Source organism: Rhea americana, unplaced genomic scaffold (genome assembly GCF_003343005.1).
Source record: "Rhea americana isolate MKP2758 unplaced genomic scaffold, rheAme1 scaffold_19, whole genome shotgun sequence".
In the NCBI taxonomy this organism is placed as follows: Eukaryota; Metazoa; Chordata; class Aves; order Rheiformes; family Rheidae; genus Rhea; species Rhea americana.
The window spans coordinates 8,381,033-8,395,180 of record NW_028186038.1 but is presented as its reverse complement, the minus strand read 5'-3'; the positions used below and the strand labels follow the sequence as shown (position 1 = coordinate 8,395,180).

General features: G+C 56.8%; 1 protein-coding gene and 1 long non-coding RNA gene across 2 annotated transcripts in view; both read left to right on the top strand.

The window, feature by feature from the left end:
• ZMYND10 (zinc finger MYND-type containing 10) overlaps positions 1–13,183 on the top strand; it is a 13,800-nt gene extending 617 nt beyond the window's left edge. The window contains exons 2-13 of the mRNA XM_085302575.1: positions 9–67; positions 574–682; positions 1,951–2,067; positions 3,842–3,895; positions 4,246–4,398; positions 6,154–6,242; positions 6,576–6,676; positions 8,421–8,593; positions 8,968–9,093; positions 11,088–11,209; positions 11,421–11,546; positions 12,344–13,183. Of these exons, the coding sequence (XP_085158701.1) occupies positions 9–67; positions 574–682; positions 1,951–2,067; positions 3,842–3,895; positions 4,246–4,398; positions 6,154–6,242; positions 6,576–6,676; positions 8,421–8,593; positions 8,968–9,093; positions 11,088–11,209; positions 11,421–11,546; positions 12,344–12,434 (1,320 nt within the window). The 3' untranslated portion in view covers positions 12,435–13,183. The remainder of the gene's footprint in view (positions 1–8; positions 68–573; positions 683–1,950; positions 2,068–3,841; positions 3,896–4,245; positions 4,399–6,153; positions 6,243–6,575; positions 6,677–8,420; positions 8,594–8,967; positions 9,094–11,087; positions 11,210–11,420; positions 11,547–12,343) is intronic.
• On the top strand, positions 721–1,276 carry LOC146597309 (uncharacterized). Its single transcript, XR_014895556.1, has 2 exons — positions 721–1,198; positions 1,233–1,276. It is a non-coding gene; the product is annotated as an uncharacterized LOC146597309 (long non-coding RNA).
• Positions 13,184–14,148: the final 965 nt, after the last annotated feature.

The window sequence follows — 14,148 nt, the reverse complement described above, 5'->3', positions numbered from 1 at the left end:
CCGCCGAGGCGGAGGCGCTGGTGCAGGCGCTGCAGGGCACCGAGCTGCGCGACACCGGCGGGCAGGGGTCCGGGGCACCCTCGTGCAGGGGGGAGCTGGGGGTGGCGGGGAAGGAAGGAGAGGCCCCGGTTGGGGGGCGCCCCCGGGGGGCCGSGTGGGGAGCGGGAGGGGAGGCCCTGGCTGCAGGGTGTCTGTGGGGGAGAAGGAGAGGAAGGTTTGCGTTTTGGGGTGTATGTCAGCTGTGGCTGGGGGCAGCTCGGCCCGCAGGCAAAGGGCAGTGCGCTTGGAGCTGMCTTGGTGGAGTTGATGCCTTGGGGAGCAGAGTCAGGGGGCAGGGTGGATTTGGGGATAGCTGGTAGCCTTTGGCCATTTCTTGGGGATTGGGGTGCACTTCCAGAGGGAGGAAGAGGTGCTCCGTCTGGGAGCGGGTTTCCCTAGGTGTGGGACCTTCCCTAGGTTTGCAGGCACTGCCTGCAGGTCTCAGGGCCCCCCGGGCAGGCAGGGCAGTGGAGCCCCGAAGCAGCAGCTGGCCGGAGGGCTCTGGCGCTGAGGCCTTTGCCGGCTGCTCTGTAGATGGCTGCGGCAGCACGAGTCCGTGGAGAAGCTCAACATGCATGCCATCCTGAGCGCCTCTGCGGGCCAGGAGCAGCTCCTCACAGAGCTGCTCGTCAGCTATGCCAAGGTGAGCCGTGGCTGCCCGTTGCCTGAGGAGAGCGCCTGGTAACGAGCCAGGGGCAAGCTGGGCCTGGTGCCCGACTCTGGCAAGCCTGATCCCYGCTAACGCCTGGTCTGGTACTCCAGCCCCATTCCTTTCAGTGAGGAAGTGTTTGGTAGGGAGGACGCTGCTTTTTTCTGTGTGTAGCTTCATATGAGGCAGGCTTTTCCCACCTGAGATGTGGGAAATGTGTCCTGGCTACTTGTGGTTTGCCCTTCCCAGCTTCTACTGGTATTGCAGTCTTAATGTTCTTTCCTGGTTTTTTTCTTTAAGAATCACGAATTTTAAGCTCAAGAGGGATGTTGTAACATGACCTGCGTTAAACAAGGCCCCGGGTGGGTGCACTAGTGACCTCTCTGCCAGCCCTTGCCCTCAAGCTGGGATTGTCTTTTGGACGGTGTTATGCAGTCATGGAATAAACTGCGAACGGTGGAGAACCTGATCTGTATCTCTGGCAAAGTTATTGACTGCTGGTTTGCCATTGTTGCTAAAAAAAAAAAAAAAAAGAGAGAGAGAGAGAGAAAGAAAAAAGAAAATTAAAAGAGAAGCTGTGATATTTCTGCTTGTTGGTCTCCGGTTCCTCTCTGGGTGTTTTGTTATCCTAATCCCCGTTCCCCCCACCAAGCTACATTTCTGTGCCCGATATGAAGGCTGTCTCATTCCCCAAATGTCCTGGGATGCACCAGCGAGTACTAGTGGCCCACTTCTGGCCAGCTCCTCAGTGACTCCTTTCCCTGCCTTGTTTGTAAGCCCAAGGAGCCCAGGAGCTATTTCTGCCGCCTGGTCTCTGAGGCCAATGGCTGGTGGTGACAAGCTGTTGATTCCCGAGCTAGGCAGGTACAAAGACTGTGTTCTTGCAGGCTGCCTTTCTCCCTGATGTCACTCAGAAGTCTGTGTAGTCGAATGTTGGCAATAAAACTGCATCCTTTTTCAAGTATGACTGCTGCACTGGGTAACAGATAGCAGATGTGCTGCCTGGGCCCTGCCTGAGGTACCTGCTGGGCTTCTCCTGCTCGCGTGACGGCTGTGGAAGCAAGCTGCTGCTTCCCTTGCCACCGTAGCAGSATGTGCCATGAAGGAAAGGCTCAGAAACTGGTGGTGTAACTAACCAAACTGTTTGGTGTTATATCATGTGCCCCAGGACTGAAACAGCCACGAGGTGCTGGGCATCGGCCTGGCCCATGTGTCTAGTCCTGCTCTGAAAGGCTTCACTCCCTCATCCCTTTCCTGTTTAGATTCCTGTTCTCATCGGAGAGCTGATCTCTGTGGAGATCTGGAAGCACAAGATCTTTCCTGTGCTGTGYCGGCTGGAAGACTTCAAACCTACAAGCACCTTTCCCATCTACGTGGTGGTGAGTAGAGGAGGCCGGGGGAGCGAGCTGTCGTGAGAGAGCAGAGCGTGTGGCAGCGACTGCCCTGCGGGATGGCCACCGGGACGAAAGAGCCCGTGTGGATGGGGACAGCTGAAGAGCCAGGGCACGCGGGAGGCACTGGCTCTGCGAGGGCAGGAGGCAGAGCAGTTAGCCGGCCTCTCTGTGGTGAGGTGGCCTCAGGCATTCATAGCTTTCCTCAGAATTCACAGCTTGATGCTCTGAACATTTCTGCCAGCTCTGAAATGCAGTTCTTTAGCAGTACATAATAAAAGGAAACTACAGTTAGGAAAAGAAATGGAGTAATACCACTTTCCCTTGAAACCACTGGCAGGTGAGCTGGGCAAGCAGCAGAACTCATTCACYAGCCTGGAATTTGGACAGACATCGCTATCCTTTAATAACTCCCTGGGCTGRGAAGCTGCTGTGGATGCTGYGACACAGYRGGAAGCACCTGCTTTCCCAAAGCCRAGAGTGACAAGCTCATGTCCCTTGTGGTTCTGTACCTGTTGGGTTAACGAGCCCTGCAGGCTTGTGTTCGTTTTGGCTGGTACAGTCTAATGCAGTCTCTAGATTTTGACAGGCCTGGTTACGTTCTTACTTCGCAGCCTGGAGCAGCTCTTCAGCTGCAGTACCCCTCGGAGAATACAGCCTGCGCTACGAGAAGTGCCACCGACCCAGTCTAATCTCAAGCCCTCCTCCTGGCGGGATGCAAAGCCCTTTGCGAGGAAGGGGATAGGGAGCCCAGACCCAGCAGARCTCAGATGTAGGCAGGGCTGGCACCGTGCACCCCCTGCCTAATCACAAGCAGGGGCTTGCCAGAGCTGCAGGCCCCCCATTCCTGCTGGATGCAGCTAAAGCCTTGCTCTGAGGCAGAGCTGTACTCCTGGCTCGCAGCTCCCATTTGACTTGGTGCTACTCTGGTTCCCAAAGAGCAATAACCCTGCTGGCACTTGCCCCTTCTGAGCGTTGTTTTTTTCCGGTGCCTCTAACACAAGCACTCATTGGGATTACATGCCTCTGGGTTTTTTTTTAAAAAAAGGCTTTTTTGGCTTTTTTTTCTTCCTGAGCTTCTGGGAGCAACAGTCCCTTGGGCCATTCTTGGCCAGGGAATGACCTCAGGAACTTGGCTGCCTGATGAAGGGGTGCAGCCCTTGAGCTAAGGCAGATCTGCTCAAAGCTGGGAAATGTTACCCTAGACTGAGAACAGGGTAACGTCTTCCTGGGGAAAGGTAGTTTCTTCACTGGACAGCTCTTTGTCTGCAGCACTGCCCGAAGGCAGTTATCTCATGGTTCCTAGCCTCAGGAAAATGCTGTTCAGGCTGCACTGGTCCCAGCGGGGCTGAGTGCAGAGCAACAGCCCAGAGCACTCTCCTGTCTCAGTACACTCATGCTGTAGTGCAGAACTGGAGCCCTGGAGAGCCTCGTCCCCATGCAACAGGCTCTAGTTGCRTCCTTGGAGCACTGCTTGGGCTGCAGCAAATGCTGCCTGCCAGGGAGTGTGGCTTCTGAAGACTACGGTTTTGTGTTAGTGTTATATTACTATAGTGATGTTACGATACGAACATGAACTGCATTAAATAGTTTTGCAAGTTACTTCAGCTGTATTTGGCTCTTGGACCAGGCTTTTGGCCATAACTATATAACTATATGCGTAGCTTCTTAGAAGAACCCTGCTCCCAGTCCCATTGCCTGTGTCCTTGGATGCTGGTGACTGCTCCACTCTTACCTTGCTCTTGCCATTTTTCTCCCTCAGCTGCATCATGAAGCTTCCATCATTAATCTCTTGGAGACGGTGTTCTTCTACAAGGTAAGAGGCATGTTTAGCTTGCTTTAGTTTAGAGCGCCTGGGGGTGGAAGGTCATACTTGTGGTTTCAGGTAACTGTGGGGTGTCAACATCTCAGTCTCAAAGTGAGAGTCTTAGAGTATGTCATATGGGCAGAGAGCCAGCTTCAGGCCCAGCAGCATTCTTGGCCTTTTTTTTTTTTTTTTGCCACTGTAGAAAAGACAAAGGTGAGAGAGGGGAAATGTGCTTTTAAGATAACTCAAACAACCTTTGCCTTCTGTGARTTCAGCCCATGAGCTGGGCTTGTCCTGTGTGGCTCTGAAGGCCATCCTGTGAAGGGATGGCCCTCTGTGAACCCCTTGCTGTTGTGAAGGAGATCTGTGAGTCGGCAGGAGACAGCATTCTGGATCTGATTGATTATTGCCACCGAAAACTGACCCTGCTCGCAGCTCGGCRTGCGAATGGACAGCTAGTGACCCAGGAAGAGCTCCATCCAGCTGCTCTGGGCAGTCTATCATCCATGCAGGTGAGGGAAAAATACTGTAGCTTGTTGGGATGTGTGTGTGTGTGATGGAGGAGGTAGACAGCCTGAAGAGGCTGCGGGTACACGCACAGGGGGACCTTCCTGTGGATAATCCCTTAGCTGCAACATTGGTGCCTCTCACCCATCTCCAAGGGAGTGTGGTGTTTGGGACTGTCTGAGCCAACAGCTCAGCACGGACGGAGGCTGTGTGCTCTTCCCTCTATCCTGCAGCAGTGCTTCAGGCCTGACTTGCAACAGTGCCAGCTTAAGGCTTATCCAGTGTGAATTTTGAGCTGGCACTCTGAGCTGAGAGASCCCTAGGGAGTCAAAAATGAGGTTAAGTATTTAGTGCAATCATTTGGCATTTACTGTTGCTCTTGAAAGCTGTACGGTTACATCTCCCCAGTGCTACCTGCCTTCTGAGACCACCTTAGGTCAGGCAGCCACTGGAGCCAGCTGGGGTTAACCAGGAGAAGGCTTTCTCTTTAGATCTGTGTATGATGTAACTGGTATCAGCCTAATGCATTTCCCACCAGCTTCCAAAACTCAGAGAAATACCTCATCYGTGTGCTGGTCTGGGCCAGCTGTAAACTCAGAGCTGTTCCCAGTTGGGTGTTTCAGGGCTGTTCTTGCACACATCTTTCTGGTGTGGGAGCTCTCTGTGCTTCTGAGACTTTGCTTCTCAGCGCCTGAAGTTTTCTCCTTAAACTGCATCATGAAGACTGTCTGAAAGACTGGATTTAAAGTAGGAGCCTGCAAACTTGGCAGTACCTCCCTGCATTGCGTCCATCCTTTGGCTTGCTGCCCAAGCATGTGCTTCTCTTCCAGAAAAGGGAAGGAAGTGGAGGGCTTCTTGAGCACAATAGGGATGTTTTCCAGGAAATGTTTTCCCAGCTGGGGGTCTGTTAGTGCTTTGACTGACTAAAGGAAGAATGATCTTTCTTTGCTAGTGCATTTCTGAAAAGTGCTTGTTTCTGAGGAACCTGGTTTCCTTCGATTCATTTCAGCCTCTGCTAACTCTTTGTACAACAACCCTGTGCTAAACAACTGTTCATGCTCTCTCTGGTGTTGTGGAGCATGTTGTTCCTTATGTCTGTGCGCTGTGGCAGCCCCTGGAACAAGATCCTCTGAGCTATCACTCAGAGGCATAAAAAAAAGCTAGCATTAAAGGAGCAGAGATAAGGTTTGGACACCAGCAGGAGCTATGGAAAAACTAAGGCTCCTTTGGGCATCATCACAAGCACTAACGTCTCAGTGTGGGAGTTCAGAAAGGGTGGTGACGTGTGGGAGAGGAAGAGTCCCAACGGCTCGCTTGGAAATGTGTGGGGTGGCTGGCACAGGGAGTATTCTCGCCACAGGAATTTGGAAGGGAACTGTTGCAGTGGARTTTTAGAGGAATACAAGCAGGGTAAGATGGGAATTGCTGACGTTGGTGCTCTGCACATGGAGATGTGAGCTGACGGGCATTTGAGATGGGAGAAGAGAGGCTCCGTTTGGGCCAGGAAGAAYGAATTGGCGTCTCCTAGCCTAGACATCATGATGGTCTTGAAAGAGGCTGAGTCAGAGGATGTTCAGGCTGTTAGCCTGAGTGYATGGAGGAGACACGTGGCAGTGCCGCTGCAGTTAACATAGGAACAGAGTGCTTCACAGGCTTTTCTCCCTAGTCTGTGGCTACTGTTGTGCAGCCAGTGGGCTGCCTCCTTGCAGTGTTTCAGAAACAGGGCCTGAAATCCAGAGTCTGTGCTTGCTTCTCYGCAGGAGCTGCAGAAGCAGGCGGAGACAATGGAGTTTGAGATATCCCTGAAGGCCCTGTCTGTGCTGCGGTTCATCACTGACCGGGTGGACAGGTAGGTGCCCAGCAGCACCAGAGGACACATGCCAACCTCTCAGTTTGAGGTTCCTCTGGGGCTGCAGCCAGCAGCCCCGCACTAGGCCCAGACCTCTTCCAGCAGCTGSCTGTATCAGTGGTGGCAGTGACACTGCCTCGGGAGGCGAATGCASCGCTCCACCCTGCTCTGTGGTACTTGTGGGAACCCAGAGCTGTTCTGACTGTTACTGTGTTTTTCCTGCCTCTCTTGGGAAGCAAATGATATAAGCACTCCCAGTTGCCTCGGGGAGTGTTTGTATCTGTTCTGGTATTTTTCTGAGAGTGCTGTTTCACCCCTTCTGTTTAACTCCAGTTTGCCCCTGAGCGCTCTGACACGGATGCTGAACACCCACAACCTGCCCTGCCTCCTTGTCGAGCTGATGGAGCATTGCCCGTGGAGCCGGCGTGAAGCAGGTAGAGATCGTGTCCCACAGGACAGTGCCTGGAGTGCTGAGGTGTTTTGCTGGGGCCTGCATCTACAGATGGGTTTTCTGCAGGAGCCCTTGCAGAAAGCTGCTCTCACTCTAACCTTCTTCCCAGCCTGTTCCCCTTGCTGCCTTCTAGTGCTCCCTGTCTGGAGCATGTCAGCAGCTGCAGCACAGCTGGACTAAGGGGACTAGCAGCAGTCCCAAAAGCTGATCCCTGTACAGGGCTTTGTCTCATCCAAACTGATCGTGGCTAGGACAGGAGTCTAGCAYATCCACCAGCCCCACCTGTTCCTCTAAGGAGTCATATCCCAGACACRGAAAGACAAGGGTGGTTTAAAAAGACCAGTTTATCACCTCCCTCTCCCTGGAAGGAGCCAGCCAGACTTGATTTCCAAGGAGATGTAACAGTCTCAAGCCCGATAAAACACAAGCTTGGAGGCTGATGGGCAGAGTTAGGCTATCTATCTGCACTAGTGCTCAGTGCCTTGTAGCTGTGCGTGGAGATGGTGGTAGCACCTACTGTGTAGCTGTGCAGTGGAGGGGCACAGTCCCCCTGCCCATAGAGCCTGTTCCCCAGCGTAGGCAGGGCCCACAGGGGCTCCTCAGCTATGGGCCCTGATCTGGGGCTGCCGCCAGCACAGCAGAGCACGCATGCAGAGTCCCGCAGTGCCGCCTTTCCCAGCTGAGGTCGTCTGGATGGGGAGTCAGGGCACGTGYAGGCTGCAACGCCAGGTAGCCCCGCGATGGCTCAGGCCTTCCTGGCGCCCGTGGGCTCCCTGTGTGGGAGAGAGCAGCAGTCGGTGCTGGGGACAGTGCGCGTGGGTGCTCCAAACAGCATGTGGGGCAGTGCTGTGGGGTCTGAGCCCTGCTGAGGACCAACTTGCAGAGTGGGGCGGCTGGCCAGCTGCGTGGCTGGGAGCGTGGGAGCTGGTGTGCCCCGCTGGAGCCCTTGCAAGGGAGAAGGGCCTCGCCAGGGGGTTCACAGCACAGACAAGGAAGGAAGAGCTGCTGGGAAGTGCACAGCTCTGCGTCTGCTGAGGGGAGCTCAGTTGGATGTGGGAGCTCTTCTTCCTCCAGCCAGGAAATGCATCCCTTCTCTTCTCCTGTGTGCTTGGGGTGTCAAAGGGACCTTTGACCCAGGGCCCTGAGCGAAGGACTGGAAAGAAACAAGAGTGCAAAGGCATTTCCACGCCGCGCAGGTACAGGGCTGCGTCCTCCTCCGTCCCCCAGAACAGCACAGTAGTTCTTGGAGCTTGTTTTGTCACTTTGGTTATGTTCGTGCTACTTCTGGCTTTCACTGGTAGCAAAACCTCATGAAGAACAGGTAACRGCCGTGCTGGTATCCCAAAATGGCCCTGCCTCTGTATCTAACGCGTGTCCAGCAGCCCCTCTGCTGCTGTGGCCTGGGCTCCCTGCCATCTGCTAGTACTCCCTCCTTCTTGGCCAGGTACAGAAGGTGATAGCACAGACAATTTTTCCAGCTCCTTTTACAACTATTGCTTTTATACGTGTTCTTTATGCTTTTTATGCTTTTAATATATTGAATGTCTCTGTAACAAAAATGCTAYGGTGCTCAGCAGAGGGATAGAGAAACTGAGGCAAACGGAGACAGAGGGGCTTACCTGTGCCAGTGTACGGAACTGAGCCTAGGCCAGCACCCCCACCTCTAAGCTATCTTTCCTCAGGCAGCTCTGTCTCTCCCTGGAGCAGCGTGTTGTTCTGTCCCTCAGGCAAGCTCAAAAAGTTTGAGAATGGAGCGTGGCATGTGGTGCCCCCTGAAGACCAGGTGAAGATGACCAAACTCGATGGGCAGGTGTGGCTCGCCCTCTACAACCTGCTGCTCAGCCCTGAATGCCAACGCAAATATCACTTTGACGGCTTCAACAAGAGCCAGCTCCTCAAGGTAGGACCCTACTGCCACATGGGCCACAGGCCCTGCTTGGGGTAGGACCTTGCCAGGGCTAGGCGCCTCCGGGCATCTTCTCCCGTTGCAAGTTGATGAGTCCTCGCTGTGGTGCTGGACCCCAGGTGGGCTCTCTAGGGGCCAGTAATGTGACAGCAGTAGGATCTGACCCCCTGCAGCAGTGGCAAAGYTTGTCTCTGCTTGTGTGTCTCCATGTGTGCTCTGCTGGTGCCCCACAGGTCACTGCTCTTGCGATACTGGATCCCCTGCACACACATAGACCCCTCTTTCTCCACAGACCCTGGTAACTCAGCTCTGTCTCACTTATTTCAGCCTCTCTCAGTTAACTTTTCTCTTCCTTTCTCCGGCTGCAGCTCCGTGCATTCCTGACAGATGTCCTCCTTGACCAGCTGCCCAACCTGGTGGAGATGCAGAGATTTCTGAGCCACCTAGCAGTGCTAGAGCCAGCTCCCCCAAAAAAGGATCTCATCCTGGAGCAGGTATCCCATTTCCTTTGGTTCTTCCTTCATCTCTCCATCTGTTCTGATTTCAGCCTGGTAGCTCCCCACCTCCTTTTCCTACCACCAAGAGCCAAGCTCGCATTTCACTCTTACACCCCTCACTTCCAGCTCCTGATGGCTCCCCCTCCCTCCCCAAACTTCTCCTACCCCTCTGGACAGCCCTCCTTCCTGCTGCAGCTGTGGCCAAGTGGGAAGAAGGCAGTCACAGCTAGTGGCAAAAATGCTGGCTTATAAACAGTTGTTGAGATGGCATTAAATCTTCAGGGTGGTGGCTGCGTGGACCAGAGACAGCTGCTCACTTTGACAATTAACTCTTTGTTAAACACTTGTTGTTGTTTCCCTGCTAAATTCTGGAGTTCCCTAGGAAGAGTCCCTTTTGCAGCCCTGGCCTGGGGCTGCTTGGCACACTGGGTACAGAAGGATGCCAAGGAAGTGGTCTGATGGCAGAAACTGCAGTCGAAGTGATCCCTGCTGATGTGTGAGGCTCAGGAGTCGGGTCCTGAGGGCTTTCACACAACACAGGATCCTTGTTTTTTGTTTTGTTTTGTTTTTTTTAATCTATGCAGTGGTAGCTTCTAGAGAAAAGTATTTTTATCAGCTTTTCATGAGTTGAGGGGGGAGAAATTATGTGTCAAGAAAAGGGCAGATCTGTAAAGAGGCRTCTGAGCAGAGCTGGGAGGGAGGAGGCTCTTCTCCGTAGCTGGAGCTGTGCGGAGGCTCCCACGCTTGCCCTCCAGAGTGCACGGGGAGGTCCAGCAACGGCTCTGGCTGCATGAAGGCAGAGCGTGTTGCCCTCTGCTCGGCTGGAGGGTGGCTCGAGAGGAGGGTGCTGCGCCCACGCGGGAGCCGGCTGAGGCTGGCCTGCAGGCACCCGGCCTGGCGCCCGGGAGCTGGGGAAAGGCTGCAAACCGCGAAGCCAAGCGGTCCGCGCTGAGGGCCGCAGCAGAGCGGAGCTGGCGATGGATTCGCTCCCTGCGCCCCTGGCTCAGCTCCCAGCAAGTCAGTGGGCCAGGGCAGGCGGCTGTCACACTAGGGACCCCGTCCAGCCCTTGCCCAGACTACTGCCCTGCCTCCATCTCTCGCCTTTTGTGTTCGCGTTGCTCCTGCCTCGGCCGAGGACCAGGGCTCAGCCCTGCAGGCAGGCAGGGGGAGCCAGCTGGAAGCACACGCATGGGCTCCGTGCTCTGCCCAGCAAGCAGTGAACTCACTCCCTGTCGCTGAGCCAAGCCAAGAAAAGGCCTTTTTCCATTTGATTTCTTACACAGCAGCCCTCCTCCCCTTCTAGGCCTGGCTATTTTTGCTCTACTAGAGATGCCAGCGCTGTTTGAAGCAGCATCTTTTCCTCCAGAGCCTGAGCTGCGTGCGCTGCTCTTGGCTGGTGCTTTCCCTTTCGCACTGACCAGCCCTTCTCCTGTTTGTGTTCAGGGAAGTGATGAGTGGAAAAATCTGCTCAGGCAGAAGGCTCTGGAGCACTGGGTTCAAGCTGCTGCCTGAGCCCCAGCTCACCAGAGCAGTGAGATCACAGGGCTTTCCATTTGGGATCCCAGGCCTCGTGGCTGAACTCTTGCTCCCGACCAGATCCCAAAGGCCAAAGCCCTTTAGGCTTGTTTTATCTGAATGCTTATTGCCTCTGCTTGGCAAATGGGTCTGCCAGAAGCCTTTTGCCTCCCTTTTTTCTGGGCCGAGGACCCTGAGAGAGCACTGCAGATGTAGGGGAGGCCCAGCAGCACGGGAGGCACATCATCCACAGAGCATCTGCGCTGCCCAGGTATCCCAGCAGCGCTGCCCAGCGGGTGCACAGGGCTCATCTCCTCTCAGACCTGGGCACAGCCTTTTCGAAAGCTAGCTGCTTCTGTCTGCATTCCTGGGGGGATCTGCTCCTTGTGCCTTGGGCAAGCTGCTCCCTTGTCCACAGCTGCACGTTAGATYTGACTGTGACCACCCCTTCCTCGCTGCTCCGGCTCTCCCAACAGGTTCCCGTCATSTGGGACCACGTTCTCAAGAAGAACGCAGGGAAGTGGGAGGCCATCGCCAAGCACCAGGTGAAGCGCATGTTCAGCCCTACCGAGGAGGAGCTGAAACTCCAGGCACGCAGGTAAGGCCGTGGCCTGTCTTGGCCCRTTCTGCCACCTGCACGCGGCCAGCATCCCAGTTAGCAGGGGCTGGGGCTCAGCACTGGGGCCAGAGGGAGAGCTGCGAGTGGAGCGGGCTCAGTCCGTCTCCTCGGTGGCAGGGTGCAGCCAGGGCAGCCCGTTGTTTGATGGCCRTCCCCATGGGCAGCCTCACCTCCTTTCTGCTCGATGCAGGTGGGCCCAGACGTACAGCCTGGACATGATGGAGGCTCTTGTCCCCGACAAGCCCAGATGCAGGATGTGTGGCTCAGAAGCAGCTAAGCGGTGCTCTCGCTGCCGCAACGAGTGGTACTGCACACGGTAAGGGGTCCCGCTGTCCCCAGTGCCTCCCTGCTCCCCMGAGCACTGCAGCTCAGAGCAGGGAAGGCCTGTGCAGGGGCCACGGGAAGCCAGCTGGGAGCCTTGCCTCCCCTGGGAGATGTGCAGGGATTTGCGCCCTGCGAGGTTGCAAACCGCTGATCTAAGCGGAGTCCCCTGAGGTGTGCGGGGGTTTTCCTCTCGTCTCAAAAGGTGTCACTCCTGAGGGACTGGCAGCCCTGCTCWGGGCTGCTGGCTCTCTGCTTGCCATGTACCTCTCTGAGCCTTATGGCAGGGCTGTTGTGCCAAAAGACCGTGGTGATGGTGATGCTGGCAAGTGTTGTACTGGTGCTGCAAGGTGCTGAGCTGACCGGGTGTTACCCAGCCGCACCAAGAGCAGCAGCAGACCCCACACCCCCGGCGGTGCGGTGACAGCTGCGCCTGTGGCACTGCGCTAGAGGTTCTTTATTCCTGAACCATCTAGCAAGGTCTGGCCACGGCTATATCGTAAAACTCTTCTAGCCCCCGGGACTGGGGGCCATATCCAAAAAGCCTGCTGGGCTAGCGCTATGGCCACGACAAATGTTGTGCAGTGCCCAGGGCCCCTCTGGGAGAGCAAACAGCAGCTGGGGACGACAGCAGGGCCATGCTTCTGGCTGCCAGAGTGGCAGGGTTTGCTCCTTGTCGCTGGTCAGCCTGCTAGGATGGACAAGGCCCTGCATTCCTGCCCATCAGTTGTGGGCACCCCGGCTGGAGGCAGAGCCAGCCCRGCCCCTGAGCGGCGGCGTTCCCCTCTGCAGGGAGTGCCAGGTCCGGCACTGGCAGAAGCACAAGGCAGCCTGCAACCTGATGGCTGAGGCACCAAAGCAAGCAGGCGACCAGAAAGCGTAGCTGTGATTGGAGTCCAGCCTGGGCCTTGGAGAGGTAGAGCTTTCGCCCGCAAGCAGCTCAGCTGAGGAGGAGCAAGCAAAGGTCCCTAGCTATAGCACGGAAAGACACTGCCCTTGGCCCTGGGGTGCACCAAGCTTTGGGGTCAGTGGCAGGGGGGCGGTGGGAGAGGCAATAGTATCTGCAGTCAAGGTGCAGAAGGGCGACACGGGGTAGTTCTTGTGGCCGCTCTCCTGGCCTTGCCACCAGCTTTAGCGAGACGAGGGTTGACCCGAGTCCTGCCCACATCCATCACCACCAGCATAGGGTGCTCCAGCCCTGGCTTGTCCAGCTGAGGCCCCTCGCTAACTCGCCGGGATGTTGCCTGCTCAGAACAGGAGCATCTTGGCACGCTGCCTRTGGAAGGCAGATCTCAATCTCAGCGTTACCTGGTGAAAAAAAYAGCAAACTCGTTGCTGCCTCAGTCACCTGGCGCCCTGCGCAAGGCAGGTCTGCGCACCCCTCTGCGCTTCCCCGCCAGCGGTGCTCGAGCGCTCCGCTCCGCAGCGCAGCACGCGGCTGCTGCGGGTGGCTCGCAGAAACGCCCGCCGGGCTCGGGGGGCCCCGCGCCCCGCTCCGCCTCTCCTGGCCCCACCGCCCTGCCTTCTCCCAGGAACATCCRCAGTCTTTGTGCACCCCGCGGGCCTCGGCTCCCTCCTGCAACTCCTGGCACTCACAGGCTGAAAATAAACCACTTCCTCCCCTGCCTCGTGCTTGCGGGGTGGTTTGTGTGTCCTTTTTTACACTGCGCAAAAAAGAAAAAGAAATCCCGGAGACCCCCAAAGGGAGCAAATGCCACTGTGTAGTTACYGAAATGGCCAAGCCCTCCCTGGCCTGGGTCTGTGCTTGTCCCCTGSCCGGAGCCCGCTGAGGGGACAGGAGGGGACGCGGCCCGTCACCATCTCTTACCTGGCCGCCGCTGCTGTTCGAGCGGCGTGGGGGAAGGGAGGCCGAGGAAGTGGTTAGCACGAGGCCCTCGCTGCGGAAAAGCAGATGAGTTTTCGGGGGGGTTGTCATCTCTGAGGAAGATGCTCCCGCTCTGCTTTCGCAAATGGCAACACTAGCAGCTGGGCACCAGGCTGTCAGCACCCAGCCCTGCTCCTGTTTGTGCCCGCGCCTGGGGCACCCCGTGAGCCGTCCCACCTGCCACAGGCCTGCACCCTGCCCCGTCGGGCCGCGCGGGCAGAGGTCGGCGGGAGCCCTCAGCGGGTCCCCCCCGAGGGGGCTGGCACAGCGCTGGCACCGTGCCTGCCCCGCCGGGGATCCCAGCGCTAGCGCCGCTCTTCCGGAGGAGCTGAACGCGCAGCAGAAGTCGCCGGCAGCTCTCCGGGGGGCTCGCTGCCATGGGCGCAATCTGCCTTTGGGGAACAGCCCCCTCGGTTGCACCCTGAGACTGGGGCAAGCCCCCTCCCCTGGTGYCACCAGCTGGCACCATCCGGGGCAGGGCTGGGCGTCTCCCTCCCTGATGGGGTGGCCGAGACAGCCAAACCACCGGGGAGACCGTATCCCCTGCCTTTCCAGGGTGCTCCGGAGCCACGCGCTGGTCCCTTGGGGCTGGTGGCACGAGCGGAGGGACTTGCCCCGGGCTCAGGGTGCAGCCGAGGGGGCAGAGCTAAGGCAAGCCAGCGGCTTCAGCCAGCAGCACCTGCTGCAACGAGCTGCCCTACCCGTGCCCGCC